The following is a 13,830-nucleotide window of genomic DNA, read 5'->3' as shown; positions in this document are numbered from 1 at the left end:
GCTCTTGCATCTAACTTTCACTTTTTGGTGCCATTCAACTTCCTGAAAAATGACACACGAAACTGCTCTAATTTTGTTGATTCTTTTTCATTACACTGGCACCCTCACATTTGTAATATCATAAAGATTCGTAGCTATACAACAAGGTTTAAATGTGTATTTAACACTACACCTCCTTCATGGAACACAAACATTGATGATATGTAAACTGTTTGGGAGAAACGTAGCTGGAAGTTTCTCCAACAGACTTAAAGATAATTATTTATGTGGATGTGAAGGATAGTTCCTAACTTTAAATTATATCCACACCTTACACATGCTGCTAGAGCATAGTATGTTTGTCTCCCAGTGTGGGTCAGTGCTTTGTATTTGCAAATGATTGACACAAAATATGCCTAAAAATTCTTGAATGATTAATCTGTTGACTTTAATCTTCTCAGCTGTACAGTGATGTGTTTCCTTGTTAAAGTATTTCTGGCATTCCCACTGCAGTGTTCTCAATTTTGCAAGTGCACTGATGTTGTAGGTCAAGTAAGATTTTGAAACATTAACTTCATTGTTATTTTTAAATGCATATTTTTCCGTGCAGCCATATGTTCCAAAGCAGGGGGGCTTGCAATGCGTTCACATATGGAGATCTGACTCTGAGTCTGGATCCGGTTTCTTTTGTTGTCACAATCCTTGATCAAACGAGCACACACCCCTGACTCCGTGAAGACGCTGTCACAAGATGGGAGGGCGGAGTCGGACAGTCAAAGTCCACACAGCAGGTGAGCAACAAGTCAGACAGGAACAGCACGAGACAAACCTGGGATATGACTGCCGGCCTTTCAGAGCAAAAGCAGATTTATCGTATTATTTTGTTTTTAATACTCGACCCTCAAGATTTGTCTTGGGACGCAGTTTATTGTTTTTTACAGATTATAATTGAAAACAGAGTGTATAACTACACGTGTCCAGAATTAAACAATTAATTGAGATGGGCATATTTATTTATTTATTAATTAGCACACATATAAGAATACATCAAAATAGGATTAACAAAAACATGAAAGGTGTGTCGGTTTATGAGCATATAAGTTTCAAGAAGTATTGATGAATACACAGGCTTTCCCTTTAACTTGTGTAAGTTTTAATTACACCAATAAACAACATTTCAAACATGTCATACCAAAATTAACCGAATATGAATAGCACTTTTCATACAAGTCAAAACCTTTTCATTGTCACACATTAGTTATATTTGTATCCCCTTGTTTCTTTTTTGAATGCACTAGGTCAACAATACATTTTTCAATCTTTATCAAAACTATTCCACAGGTTTAAGATAAATCCATGACGATAAATTATGACAGATAAAAAAAAAAACATCTGCTAACGTTGAGACATTTGTAAGCCTATATGAAAGTGTTTGATTCAGCGAGTATTATTTTGAAATTTGAAACCGGAAACGTGCTTAATTACACGCAAGCTTGACTTTGCACCAAGTTTAGAGGGGCAGGGGGAAAAAAACTCGTTGGCAACCGGGAAAGTACAGTGTGAGGAACAGGTGATAAACAAATACACTGACCGGAGAAGTAAAAACAGTGATGAGTAATGATGGCTGTGTTTGAGCTGTACACCCAGGTAAGAGAAAAGCTCGTGTTTTTATTTATTTATTCTAAAACAGATAGTTTTACTTTGAAGTGGTTTCACTGAGACATATGGAAACTTTTTCAGAGTTCAGGCTCGCGTCAGAGATGTAAAAGAGGCTGTACTAAAGTGCCTAAAGTTAAACTATTTGACTCAGACGATGAACCAGGAGGGTAATCAAACATAAATAAATCTCCTCATAGTTAACTTAGATGAAGTTCTTACAGAGAAATGCTTCACATTCAGGCAGTGTTGTGTGTAACTCTACAGCAAGTTTGCAGCAATAACTAACTAATTTACATGACACCATTAAAATCTCCTCCTTTAGTACAACAGAGTGTGGATCCCAGATGCTGAGCATGTGTGGAAATCAGCTGAGATCAGCAGAGACTTTCACTTTGGGGAGAATGCTCTTGAATTGCTCCTTGAAGATGGCAAAGTGAGTAAAATGTGACTAATAAAACCTTTAGTGGATTTATGAGGGTGAGAGGAAGCAGCTGACTTGACTCTTTTATGTAACCTGTGTGTGTGTGTGTGTGTGTGTGTGTGTGTGTGTGTCACTGTGCAGGAGTACAACCACCCCGTTGACCCGTCTAAACCTCAGCTCCCTCCTCTTCGTAACCCGGACATCTTGGTGGGGGAGAACGACCTCACAGCTCTCAGCTACCTGCATGAACCTGCAGTCCTTCACAATCTGAAAGTGCGATTTGTGGAGTCCAGAATCATCTACACCTACTGTGGTACTAAAGCAAATCAGTGGTGGTCCAACTCTTTTAGAGCAGGTGCCTGTGGTTTGTGCTCCTCCTGGCTTATCATCTGCGGTTCTCTTATTTTCAGGTATCATCCTGGTGGCTGTAAATCCATACAAGCAGCTTCATGTCTACGGCGACGCAATCATTCATGCCTACTCAGGCCAGAACATGGGAGACATGGACCCTCATATATTTGCAGTGGCAGAGGAGGCTTACAAGCAGATGGCCAGGTAAATAATAGCGGAAATGATCAACATAAATCAGAATGTACACATAATTTATAACTGTACACACATCCTTTTTATCTCTCAGAAACCACAAGAACCAGTCCATCATCGTCAGCGGGGAGTCTGGCGCCGGGAAGACAGTGTCCGCTCGATACGCTATGCGGTACTTTGCTGTTGTAAGCAAATCTGGAAGTAAAACTCGAGTTGAAGACAAAGTCCTGGCATCCAATCCAATAACAGAGGTATGACTATGCTCTGCCACTTCACTGTGCTGTTCTCTTCTTTAAGCTACAGACATGTTTGATGTTTCAGAGCTGGGAGACTTCCTTTTTTTGTCTACCAAATTAATTTGCTCTTGTAAATTGTTATTCAGATTTTTTTTTTAAACTGTGCATCTAATGCAACAAAACAAATTGAAGAAACAACGCGACACAAATACTTCAATAAGTGGGACATACCAGGCCACCAGCATTAGCGGCAATTAAAGGACAATAGGACATGTACTCCATCCTATTAGGCACATATGTTGGGATGGCTGTGGTTCATTTGCTAGAGTCAGTCGTCTCTCAGTTGAAAGGTGGGTGGTTTGATCCCCAGCCCCTTCAATTCACATATTGAAGTGTCCTTGGCCAAGACCCGTTGGTATTAACATCGCACTTTACACAGCAGCCTCTTCCATCTGTGTGTGAATGAATGAATGAATGAATGGATGTGACAGACTAGAGGTGTAAAGGTGCTTTTTGAGTTGTCACAAAAATAATAAAGCACTATTTAAGTACAGTCCATTTACCATACTTACATATACACCCATATTTCTACATTTGCATATGTCAGGGGTGTCCAAAGTGCGGCCCGAGGGCCATTTGCGGCCCTTGAGGGGATTTTTTGCGGCCCGTGACTTCAAATGAAGAATCAGAAGATTTTGGCCCGAGGCCTTGATTAAGATTGGCACATTATCTTATTTTTATTTTTCATGTTAACAAGGGCTGAACAATATTCCTAAAATAGAGAATGTTCAGTAACATGTATGTTGTTATTTTTTTTAAATCTACAGCTTTTACTATTTTCCACATTTTTTTGTAAACTATGAAAAAAAACGTATGCAAAGACTGTTGTTTAACCATTTAATGACCTGAGCTAAATGCAGAAAGCTTTTCCAAAAAAAACTTAACCACGTTACAGGCTTGATTCTGAGAAAAAAAACAAATAAAGTAGAAGGAAGAAATCAAAATTTTCCTTTTATTATTTTATTTTTTCCTTTTTTTAAAGGGTTTCTTTAGCGAGCCTTTTGATTCTGATCTACAAAGCCTTACTATTTTTTTCAACTATATTTTAAAAAACAAAACCTGTGGCCCGCGAGCGATTCTAACACGACAATTTTGGCCCGCAAGAAAAAAAGTTTGGACACCACTGGCATATATGCTCCCATCTATCTCTCTGAAACTACATTCAAAGGTAGTTGCTTAACATAGGAAAAGAAGGGGGACCACATTAGATAGTGATTATTTAGAGACCCTGTGCGGGTAGTGTTCTCTAACTTTACACAGTTAAGTGCAGATTGAACCCAATAAGCAGGAGAATGGGGAGTATTTGATATCCATCTGAGCAAAATAATCGCCATGACAACAAAGCGATGATGTTATTAAATTCCAAAAAAAAAAAGAAAAAAGTTTGCTGTAAAGCTGGTGAGTGAACCCTGAATAATACAGTAAAGGGGCCAAAATCAATCTTTGCCGTGTTTATTCCTGAAAATGATCTTTGGTCTAACGTTGAGAACGAGGCCTGCTGACCTCAGGCGATTTCTTTCTCAGGCAATTGGAAACGCAAAGACCACCCGGAACGACAACAGCAGCCGTTTTGGGAAATACACAGAGATCAGCTTTGACAAGAAGTTCAGGATCATCGGGGCCAACATGAGGACGTATCTCTTAGAGAAATCCAGAGTTGTGTTTCAGGTAGTGTGTGATTAGATAATGTCGATATGTTTTCTTCATTATGTCCTCCATAGTAATGACGCGCCCGTTTTATTCAGGCAGACGACGAGCGGAACTATCACATATTCTATCAGATGTGCTCCTGTGCTCACCTGCCAGAGTTCAAGAACCTGAGGCTGTGTGAGTTCTTCATTTTGGTTGTGATGATTCACTTTGAACGCCTAATTCATCAATACTATAAATGATATTATCTGTAATGCTGTTATCTGCAGTGAGTGCAGATAAGTTCCAGTACACCTGCATGGGCGGCGAGATGACTATTGAAGGGGTAGATGACAAGAAAGACATGGAGGAGACTCAACGGACCTTCTCCCTCCTAGGTAGAAACTCCTTCAGATGTCAGATGGTCATTTCTTCAAGCAGTTCAACTTTAACTCGAGTGTCCTCTCTTTGCTTCTTCAGGGTTGAAGGAAGAGTTTCAGTCAGATGTTTTCAAAGTTTTGGCAGCTATTCTACATCTGGGAAATGTGGAAATCAAGGACTCTGGAAGTGACAAATCCTCAGTTCCAGTGAGTATCAACTCTTCGAACCTTGAGTTGGTTGTTTTTCTTGCGAGCGGAAATCTTAAAACGTTTTTTAATTTTGTCGTATCTTCCAGCTCAGCGATCCACACCTGGCGGTCTTCTGTGAGTTGCTGGGTGTGAGCGCAGAGGGGTTGGTGCGCTGGCTCTGCCACCGGAGGATCGTGCTGGTGGCTGAGACGGTGGTGAAGCCGGTGCCCAAAGAGAAAGCGGTGAATGCCAGGAATGCTTTAGCCAAGCAGATCTACGCCCATCTGTTCGACTGTATCATCAACAGGATAAACACAGCGTTGCAGGTTCCAGGAAAACAGCACGCTTTCATTGGTGTTCTGGACATTTATGGGTAATAACACTTTTTTTTTCTCTTCAGCTGCTTGATCATTCCTGTGTCTTTAACCGGCAGTTTTAAATGAGATTTTTTTTTTTGTATTTTGTCCTCAGCTTTGAAACGTTTGACGTCAACAGCTTTGAACAGTTTTGTATCAACTATGCAAATGAAAAACTTCAACAGCAGTTCAATTTGGTACGAGCTCCCCGTCATGCTAAATCCTTTCATAGCACTGAAATCATCTTCTCATTAGCTCCAATGGTTATTATGCTATTTTTTTATTCAGCATGTGTTTAAACTGGAGCAAGAGGAGTACATGCGAGAGGACATCCCCTGGACACTGATAGATTTCTATGACAACCAGCCAGTCATTGATCTGATTGAAGCAAAGATGGGGATCCTGGACTTGCTTGATGAAGAATGTTTGGTAACTGAAAGGACAAGATTTGAACTATATTTTTCTTCTGTTCCTTAACCTCTCCCTTTGAGTGTGTTATTGTTACTGTTACCATGCACTTTTTTTTTCCCTTTACAGTTTCCTCAAGGCACAGATCAAAGCTGGTTGCAGAAACTGTTCAACTACCTAGCTGACAATCCTCTGTTTGAGAAGCCCAGGTTATCAAATGAGGCATTTACGATTCAACACTTTGCAGACAAGGTGCAGTCTGGCTGACCCGTAGAAACCCATTGCTTATACTTTTATGACCTCTAAAGCCCAAAGACTCCTATCTTTAAAATAAACAAGTTTTTTCTCATCAACAGGTGGAATATCAATGCAGAGGTTTCCTTGAAAAGAACAGGGACACTCTCTATGAAGAACTGGTTGACATTCTCAGAGCCAGTAAGGTAATGAAAGGCCCTGTTTCTATTGTTACATCCAAGTGTCATCAATGCTAAGCCATGCATTTTTATTTCTCCTATTTTGAACACATTTCTCCCGTTTCCAACTCTTATCAGTTTCCCTTTCTGGCCAACTTTTTCAAAGAGGAGGAGCTTCGTGCTGTGAACGGTAAAGGTGTCAAAGTGAGGCCCGCCAGGCCCGGAGTGAAGGCAGCCAGTAAACAGCTGAGAGCCTCTGTGGGAGATAAGGTGGATATGTTTACTCAATGTCAACGGTCACTGCAGATTGAATTCCCTAACCTCATTTTCCATAACAGTTTGTATTCACCATAGTTCAGTCTTTTTTTTTATTATTCTGATGTTTGAATGTAGTTCTGCAGCTCCCTCTCTTTACTGATGGAAACACTGAACGCCACCACTCCTCATTATGTGCGCTGCATTAAGCCCAATGATGAAAAGCTCCCGTTTGAGTGAGTTCTGATGAAACTGTATTTGACATGAGCCACTCTGTTTTCATCTATATTTATATGTTGTTGTAATCCTGTTTAAGAGAGTTTTGCTTGCTTTTCGAGATATGACTCGAGGAGGGTGGTGCAGCAGCTGCGTGCCTGCGGAGTCCTCGAAACGATTCGTATAAGCGCACAGAGTTATCCATCCAGGTGATTCTCTAGATAATATATTAGCCATGGTGCAGTATTCTCACCTCTTTGTGCCTGTGTTGACATAGCTAGCATGGTTTGTGTTTGCAGGTGGACATACAATGAGTTCTACAGCCGGTACAGTATCCTGATGTTGCATCAGGAGGCCGACCTCAGTGACAAGAAGCAGACCTGCAAGAATGTCCTTCAGAGGCTGATTCAGGTTAATCCGTCTTTAAACACAGCATTGTCATGAGTTGTTGTGCGCCACATGTTTGTGTAGCCCGGTCCTCATTGCTTGATCTTTAGGACCCTAACCAGTACAAGTTTGGTCGGACAAAGATCTTCTTCCGAGCGGGACAGGTGGCGTACCTGGAGAAGCTGCGCCTGGACCGCCTGAGAGGAGCCTGTGTGACCATCCAGAAACACGTCCGCGGGTGGAGCCAGAGGAGGAAGTACCTGCGCATGAGAGAGGCGGCCGTCATCCTCCAACAGTACATCCGCGGACAGAGGACAATCCGGTGAGACTTTCTCTTTTGATCTCCTGCAGCCTTTGTTGTATCTGTTGTGTTCCTCGTGTGAGTATGGGCTTCTTTCTGTCAGTAAAACGGTGAGTGCTGCAACGCTGAAGCAGGGCTGGGCATCGCTGGTGATCCAGAAACACTGGAAAGGTTACCGCATGAGGCAGATCTACATTGTCGTCCGTGTGGCATCCATCACCATCCAGGCCTTCACACGAGGATGGAAGGCACGCAAACAGTTCAAGACGGTGTGTAACTGATTTAATTAATCTTTATTACCTAGTTGAAAGCTACTATATGAGTAAATGTATGGATATATCGCCCTTTGCTTATCTTTTCCTGTACATGTATCAGTAGTGTTTCTGACAAAAGAAACTTCTAATGAGTCTTTAGTGTGGAAATGAAAAAAGGCTGTTTTGGTAGTTACTGTTTATCGCCGGACCCCTGGCAGGGATGACAGGCATATCAAATAACTACACACAAATCAACAGTCTTGTTGCTAATGGTCTTGTTTGCTTTTGTTTTCAATCATAGAAATCGGCATTGATTTCAGCTTGTTTCATTATAAGGTAAAGACACCTCACTGCTCTCTCTGTAATATTTGTCAGATGATGAAGGAGCACAAAGCTTTGGTTCTGCAGAAGTACGCTCGAGCATGGCTGGCACGCCGGCGTTTCCAAACCATGCGTCGCCTGGTACTCAACGTTCAGCTCTCCTACAGGGTGCAGCAGCTAAGGAAAAAGATTGAAGAGCAGGTGAAGACACTTCCAGAGATAAATTAGCAGAGGCTTGTACGTACACTTGGTATCTGACTCCGTGTATTCTCGCAGAGCAAGGAGAACTGTGGATTGGTGGAGAGGCTGACCACCTTGGCCAACTCGCACTCTCAAACCGTGGAGAAGCTTCAGGGTCTGGAGGTAAAGCTGGAAAAATCCACTCACCTGAAGGCATCTGTCGAGGCAAGAGAGAAGAAAGCGAAAGAAGACGCTGGTCTGGTCAGTTTTAAAATGTTCTTCTGTCGTTTGTGTCTTAGAAGCTTTTTGTTTGTCTATAGAGCAGAATAAAAAAAACATTGTAATCCTCGCTCTAGACAATTGCATTGCTTCAGAAGGACATGGATGCACTAAACCTCGAAAAGCAGAACTTGGAGAAAAAGTTTGAAGCATCCTTCAAAGAGGCAAAGGGTAATATGAGTCAAGATTCCTGTAATATGATGCTATACTGCCACTGTGCCCTGAACATTTCTTTTACTGGTTTTAAACAATTACAGAGAACTTTGATCATATAAAGAGCAGTCTTCTGGAAGAGAAAGAATATGAAGCAAGGCTTCGAAAGTAAGTCATAAAAACAAGCAGTCTAGTTTTATTTTTCATCCACAGTTAATTCTAGCTCGCCCTCATTGATGAGATGCTTCTTGGCAGGATTGCAGAGAGCAACACTGAGATCCAGAGACAGGACCACGAGAAGGAAGTGGAAATTCTGAAAGAGGAGATCAAGAGACTGAAAGACGAGCGAGTTGGTTTACAGGGTAAGATGGAGGAGGCTGGACAGGTGAACGCTGACCTGCAGGAACAGGTCATCCAGCTCACCAAACACGTTAAAACCATCCCCGAGCTCCGTCGAGACCTCAACAACCTGCAAAACCAGAGAATTAACATGGATCGAAAGATGAAGCAACAGTCTGAACAAGCAAGAGGTACGGCCTTCTCGTGTAAAACATAACACACCTACATACACGAGAGAGTAGTTTGCTGATGATACCTGAATATTTCTCTGCAGTGAAAGTGAACGATATCACAAGACAACTTCTGGGTGGTGTTGTCGAAGAGGAGGTTCTTTTGGGGTAATCCAGACGATCGTCCTTTCTCTCATAGAGCTGTTTTCTTTCTCAAAGTAAGGCATTCAATCTCACTCCCTGTTTCTTTGAAGGCTAAGTCCAGACGACTCAGAGAAGATTTATGAAGTTGAAGATATGCTGGCAGCCTTTGATGGTCTACAGAAAGCTAGCAGGTACATTTTTTACAAACATCTTAAGCAATCTTTTCATTCTTATCAGGGTTTTCTAGTGTTTTTACCCGTGTACTCTTGATTCTGTCCGGTGTGGTGTCGCAGAATACTTGAAAGCCACCAGAAGGAGCAGAAGGAAAAATATGAATCCCAAGTGGAGGGCTTGAAGTTGAAAGTGGACCATCTTGACAATGAGAACAGCAAGTTGCAAAACCTGTTTCAGGAGAAGAGCAACGTCAACGAGAACATCCGCCAAGAGGTTTCCAGGCTCAGCAGTGAAAACTCAGTGGGTTACTGCGTTCTTGATTCTATATTTCCCTTCTCGAGATAGCTGCGGTGCAGAATTGAACATGATTTGGTTGTGACCCACAGGTCATACCTGAACTGAAACTGCAGGCTTCTGACCTGCAGAGACAAAAACAAGAACTGGAGGCTCATGTGGAGGAGCAGAGAAAAGAACTGGCAGGTATATCTGAGTATTTTTTTTCCAACTATTACTCTATGGGCCTCTAATGTTGAATAGTATTCAACTTTTGATTTTTTTTTTCCATGCCATCAAACAGAAAAAACAGAGGAGATCACAAATGTTCTCCAAAGGAAGATTGAAGATGAGAGCTCACAGCGCAGGTACGACAACTCAGATTGAAGTCTGAGTTTCTTGATTGAAGAAGTGAGGCAAATTTCTCAGCCCTTCTGATTTTTGCTTCTTTTTAGGCACTTGGAGGAGAAAGCGGGCGAGCTAGAGGAGCAGAAAAATGAGCTTCAAGAACAACTGGAGGAGCTGGAAGAGGAGACTGATCACTTGAAGAGACAGCAGCTGATGGAGAGCGAGGCCAAGAGCAAACTGAGACAGGATATTTCACGGCTTACTGCTGAGAATATGGTGCGTGTGTCTGCATATCTATAGATGATAGAGTTCAGTCTTTGTTCGTAGTAAATGAAGAAACAAATAATTATTTTCTTTCAGGACTTTGAGGAGATGCTTGATCACAAAGACAGATTGATAAAGAAACTCCGCAGTCAAATAAAAAGCCTTGAAACATCACAAAGAGGTAGCTATTGCTGTGGCTCACTAGTAATAAATAAATCAATATTCTACCTCTTCATAATTACAATGTTTCTTACACAGTGAAACAAACGTCCGCGCCTGCCATCCCCAAGGATTTCCTCGGCATGTTGGAGTACAAACTAGAGGATGGACCCAGGCTCATTCAAAACATCATTCTAGGTTTTTCTTGCTCTCTGACTTTTTTTCTGTTAGTCTGTGATAGTCACATAAAATCCAATCATTTTAAGAGTTTTTTTTCTAAAGATTTTTTTTACTTTTTAGTAAGTGTCTTTGTTTAATGGTAACTCCACAAAACGTGCCTCTTTCTTCTCTCAGACTTAAAACCCAAAGGTGTGGCAGTTAATATGATGCCCAGGCTGCCAGCTTTCATCCTCTTCATGTGCATCCGCCATGTCGACTACCTGAACGATGAAGACAAACTCAAATCTCTGATGAATGAAATGATCGCGGCTGTCAAAAAGGTCATCTTGGTAAGGTTGAATCTCAGTTGGATAACTTGTATCTCCTTTTTTTTCCAGAATAAATAATGATTATAACCCAAAGGTCCTATTGATAGGAAACATTTCTTGAGTGAGCGATGAGATTCTGGCGCACACACAGAGCACATGTTGAGCTTTATCGATGCTGGGATTAGATTCAGATGAAGGGGGAAAGATCGTACAATGCAACACAAGCAGAGTGTCTGTAGTTTTTCAGAGCTCCACATTTGGAAGTCTACCCATACTTCATCTTAATTACTTTGTGCCATACATGTCATCATAAGTCCTATGTGTCCCCCAAAAATCCAACAACCCGATGTAGCTCCAGTCCGAAAGATACATGAGGATAAATAATGCTCTAACTTAGGTCGAAATGCATTGCAGAGTTTGACTGACTATAAATTATACACCTAACAATAATTACTTATTACAATATCTTGAATTAGTTGGGAAATGTTGGCCACCTAATTTTCTGCTCAGTCTGCGTTTTCTTTGTTTGTAGGTTTAAGTTTCATCTGCTTTTAATTGATCGGGGAAAAAAAGGCAGAAGCCAAATTTCTACGTTGCATAAATAAAATAAAATGTCTGTTAAGTATTTGAGAAATTAAATTGTGTTTAAAAACTTTATGTAACTGACATTTTGTGTGTTTGTTTCAGAGTTATCACAAAGACTTTGAGGTGCTGTCATTCTGGCTCTCAAACACATATCAGCTGCTAAACTGTCTGAAGCAATACAGCGGGGAGGAGGTGAAAAAAACTCATTGAATTTCTTTTGTCATACTTTTGTCTGTCAATACAGTTATATTTTATACTTTGTTTTGATTTATTTCCGTAAAAGGAGTTCATGAAACAGAGTACTCCTCGACAGAAGAAGAACTGCCTGCAGAATTTTGATTTGTCAGAGCACAGGCAGATTCTCAGCGACCTGGCCATCCACATCTACCATCAGTTTCTTTCAGTCATGGAAAAGAGCCTCACTCCCGCAATTGGTAATATACATAGTTCATCGTCATCACATGCAGATGTTGACAAAGTCTAAAACTGAAAGGGGCTTCTTTGCATTCCTTGTCCTTCAGTACCGGGTATGTTGGAGCATGAGAGTTTGCAGGGGATTTCCAGCATGAAGCCGACAGGATTCAGGAAGCGTTCAAACAGCATCTACGAGGACTCGGAGACCTACACCATCTCCTCCATCATCCAGCAGTTCAGCACCTTCCTCTCCATCATGAGCCAGCACGACATGGAGCAGGGCCTCATCAGACAGGCCGTCAAGCAGCTCTTCTTCCTGGTTGGCGCCATCACCCTCAACAACATCATGCTCCGTAAAGACATGTGTTCCTGCAGGAAGGGGATGCAGATCAGGTCTGTGGTTGTTTTTTTTTTTTTTTTTTAATGAACATGCAGTTTTTGCAGCCAATTATAAACATCGCTCTCTCTGTTTGTTCAGGTGCAACATCAGTTACCTGGAGGAGTGGCTGAAGGAGAAAGGACTGCAGGGCTCTAATGCTATGGACACTTTGAGGCCGCTGTCTCAGGCTGCCTGGCTTTTGCAGGTCAACAAGTCCACTGATGACGACGCCAAGGAGCTCGCTGAAAAATGCACCGAACTCAACACCGTTCAGGTACTTTCTTCAATTCCACGCTTTCATTTTTATTCTATATTTTAATAAAGAGGTTTATATTACGAAACACACAATGAGACAAAATAGGCTTTGTGACCTCTGCAGTCCTCACACTTTAAGATTTAAAAAAAAAAGAGGTATGAAGAGAGAAACTAATACCAAAGTCGAGGAAGCTTGTAAAGAAACATGCTGTGTTTTTTTTTAAAGTGACACAAACATCACATTCTTGTCTGTAGATTGTGAAGATTTTGAACTCCTACACACCCATCGATGATTTTGAGAAGAGGGTGTCATCTTCGTTCGTCCGCAAAGTGCAGGTGAGCTCTCTTGTTAATCTTCACATTTTATTAAGGCAGCAACTAGCCTATAAAAATTCAGAGATGTGTTATTTAAACATGTTACTCCTTCCATGCACTTCATTATCCAATCCCCCTTTCTTCTTGTTGCAGTCATTACTCCACGATCGTGAAAGCTCCTCACAGCTGATGCTGGACTCGGACTATCGCTTCCAGGTCACGTTTCCTTTCTGCCCATCCTTACAGGCTCTGGAGCTGCTGCAGGTCCCGAGCAGCCTTCATCTGGATTTCCTCACCAGGATCTGAGCCAGCCGGCCTTTAACATTTCACCACTAATGACTAATTCACAGTGCAGTGACCTGCGGTTGCTTTTTATTGTATATATGAATATGTAAACACATTTAACAAAGTATAAATATAATAAACAATGTAGACTTTTTAAATGCAGAGATAATGCCTGTCTAATGTAACAACTCCATAAGGGAAATGTTTTTAAGATTTGTTCAGATTTTTGTATTTTTTTCTTTAAGTATTTTTTAATAAACTGAAATGTATTTATGTTTATGAGCTGTTGGTTGAACAGAATGATCCATTTGAAGAGAGCAGCCCAACATCAAAATCATTTGGTCTCAGTCCACTTCGGAATACTTTCTTTGTTATGTATGTTTGTTTAAAAGCACATCTGATGGCCTCTATTTGTAACTTATGCTAACTGAATATAACTGTTACCCTGAAAGAAAAACTCAGTAACTAATCTCAGTGTTAAAATGTGAAAATGAAATTAATAAAAGTCAACAGTATTTTAAACAATTTACTCAAGACACATGATTACATAAGAGTTTAATTTATTTAGCAGAATATTTTTCTTGTGAAAGCAAATTAATGTTATGTTTTTGTTTTTTTT

At 40.9% G+C, this 13,830-nt stretch overlaps 1 protein-coding gene across 2 annotated transcripts; it reads left to right on the top strand.

Moving 5' to 3' along the window:
• The first annotated feature begins 1,505 nt into the window (after positions 1-1,505).
• myo5c (myosin VC) lies at positions 1,506-13,740 on the top strand. Of its 2 annotated transcripts, XM_061035529.1 has the most exons (40): positions 1,506-1,626; positions 1,961-2,071; positions 2,201-2,372; positions 2,470-2,614; positions 2,697-2,853; positions 4,423-4,566; positions 4,644-4,725; positions 4,818-4,925; positions 5,008-5,114; positions 5,204-5,469; positions 5,568-5,649; positions 5,741-5,881; positions 5,990-6,112; positions 6,217-6,300; positions 6,412-6,543; positions 6,667-6,764; positions 6,867-6,953; positions 7,044-7,155; positions 7,242-7,453; positions 7,536-7,701; positions 8,062-8,208; positions 8,284-8,448; positions 8,544-8,637; positions 8,724-8,787; positions 8,875-9,149; positions 9,233-9,296; positions 9,383-9,463; positions 9,566-9,746; positions 9,833-9,926; positions 10,024-10,087; positions 10,175-10,343; positions 10,428-10,512; positions 10,590-10,688; positions 10,845-10,999; positions 11,666-11,755; positions 11,847-11,997; positions 12,085-12,370; positions 12,456-12,630; positions 12,867-12,947; positions 13,080-13,740. In XM_061035529.1, the coding sequence occupies exons 1-40, from the start codon at positions 1,597-1,599 to the stop codon at positions 13,230-13,232; spliced, it is 5,232 nt and encodes a 1,743-aa protein (XP_060891512.1). In that variant the 5' UTR covers positions 1,506-1,596; the 3' UTR covers positions 13,233-13,740. The 2 variants fall into 2 exon arrangements, with proteins under 2 accessions (XP_060891512.1, XP_060891513.1); XM_061035530.1 differs by lacking the exons at positions 1,506-1,626; positions 1,961-2,071; positions 2,201-2,372; positions 2,470-2,614; positions 2,697-2,853 and having other exon boundaries at positions 4,453-4,566; positions 4,648-4,725.
• The last annotated feature ends 90 nt before the right edge of the window (positions 13,741-13,830 follow it).

The sequence above is a fragment of the Labrus mixtus genome, chromosome 4 (assembly GCF_963584025.1).
Source record: "Labrus mixtus chromosome 4, fLabMix1.1, whole genome shotgun sequence".
NCBI lineage: Eukaryota > Metazoa > Chordata > Actinopteri > Labriformes > Labridae > Labrus > Labrus mixtus.
Note: the sequence above shows the minus strand (reverse complement) of the source record. Positions and strands in the feature narration are given on the sequence as shown.

Bases quoted from the DNA above. Each gene is read 5' to 3' on its own strand.
- myo5c (XM_061035529.1), top strand. From the start codon at position 1,597: ATGATGGCTGTGTTTGAGCTGTACACCCAG. The intron at 4,726-4,817 runs GTGAGTTCTTCA...TGTTATCTGCAG, and splicing joins GTTCAAGAACCTGAGGCTGT to TGAGTGCAGATAAGTTCCAG. The intron at 8,788-8,874 runs GTAAGTCATAAA...GCTTCTTGGCAG, and splicing joins TATGAAGCAAGGCTTCGAAA to GATTGCAGAGAGCAACACTG.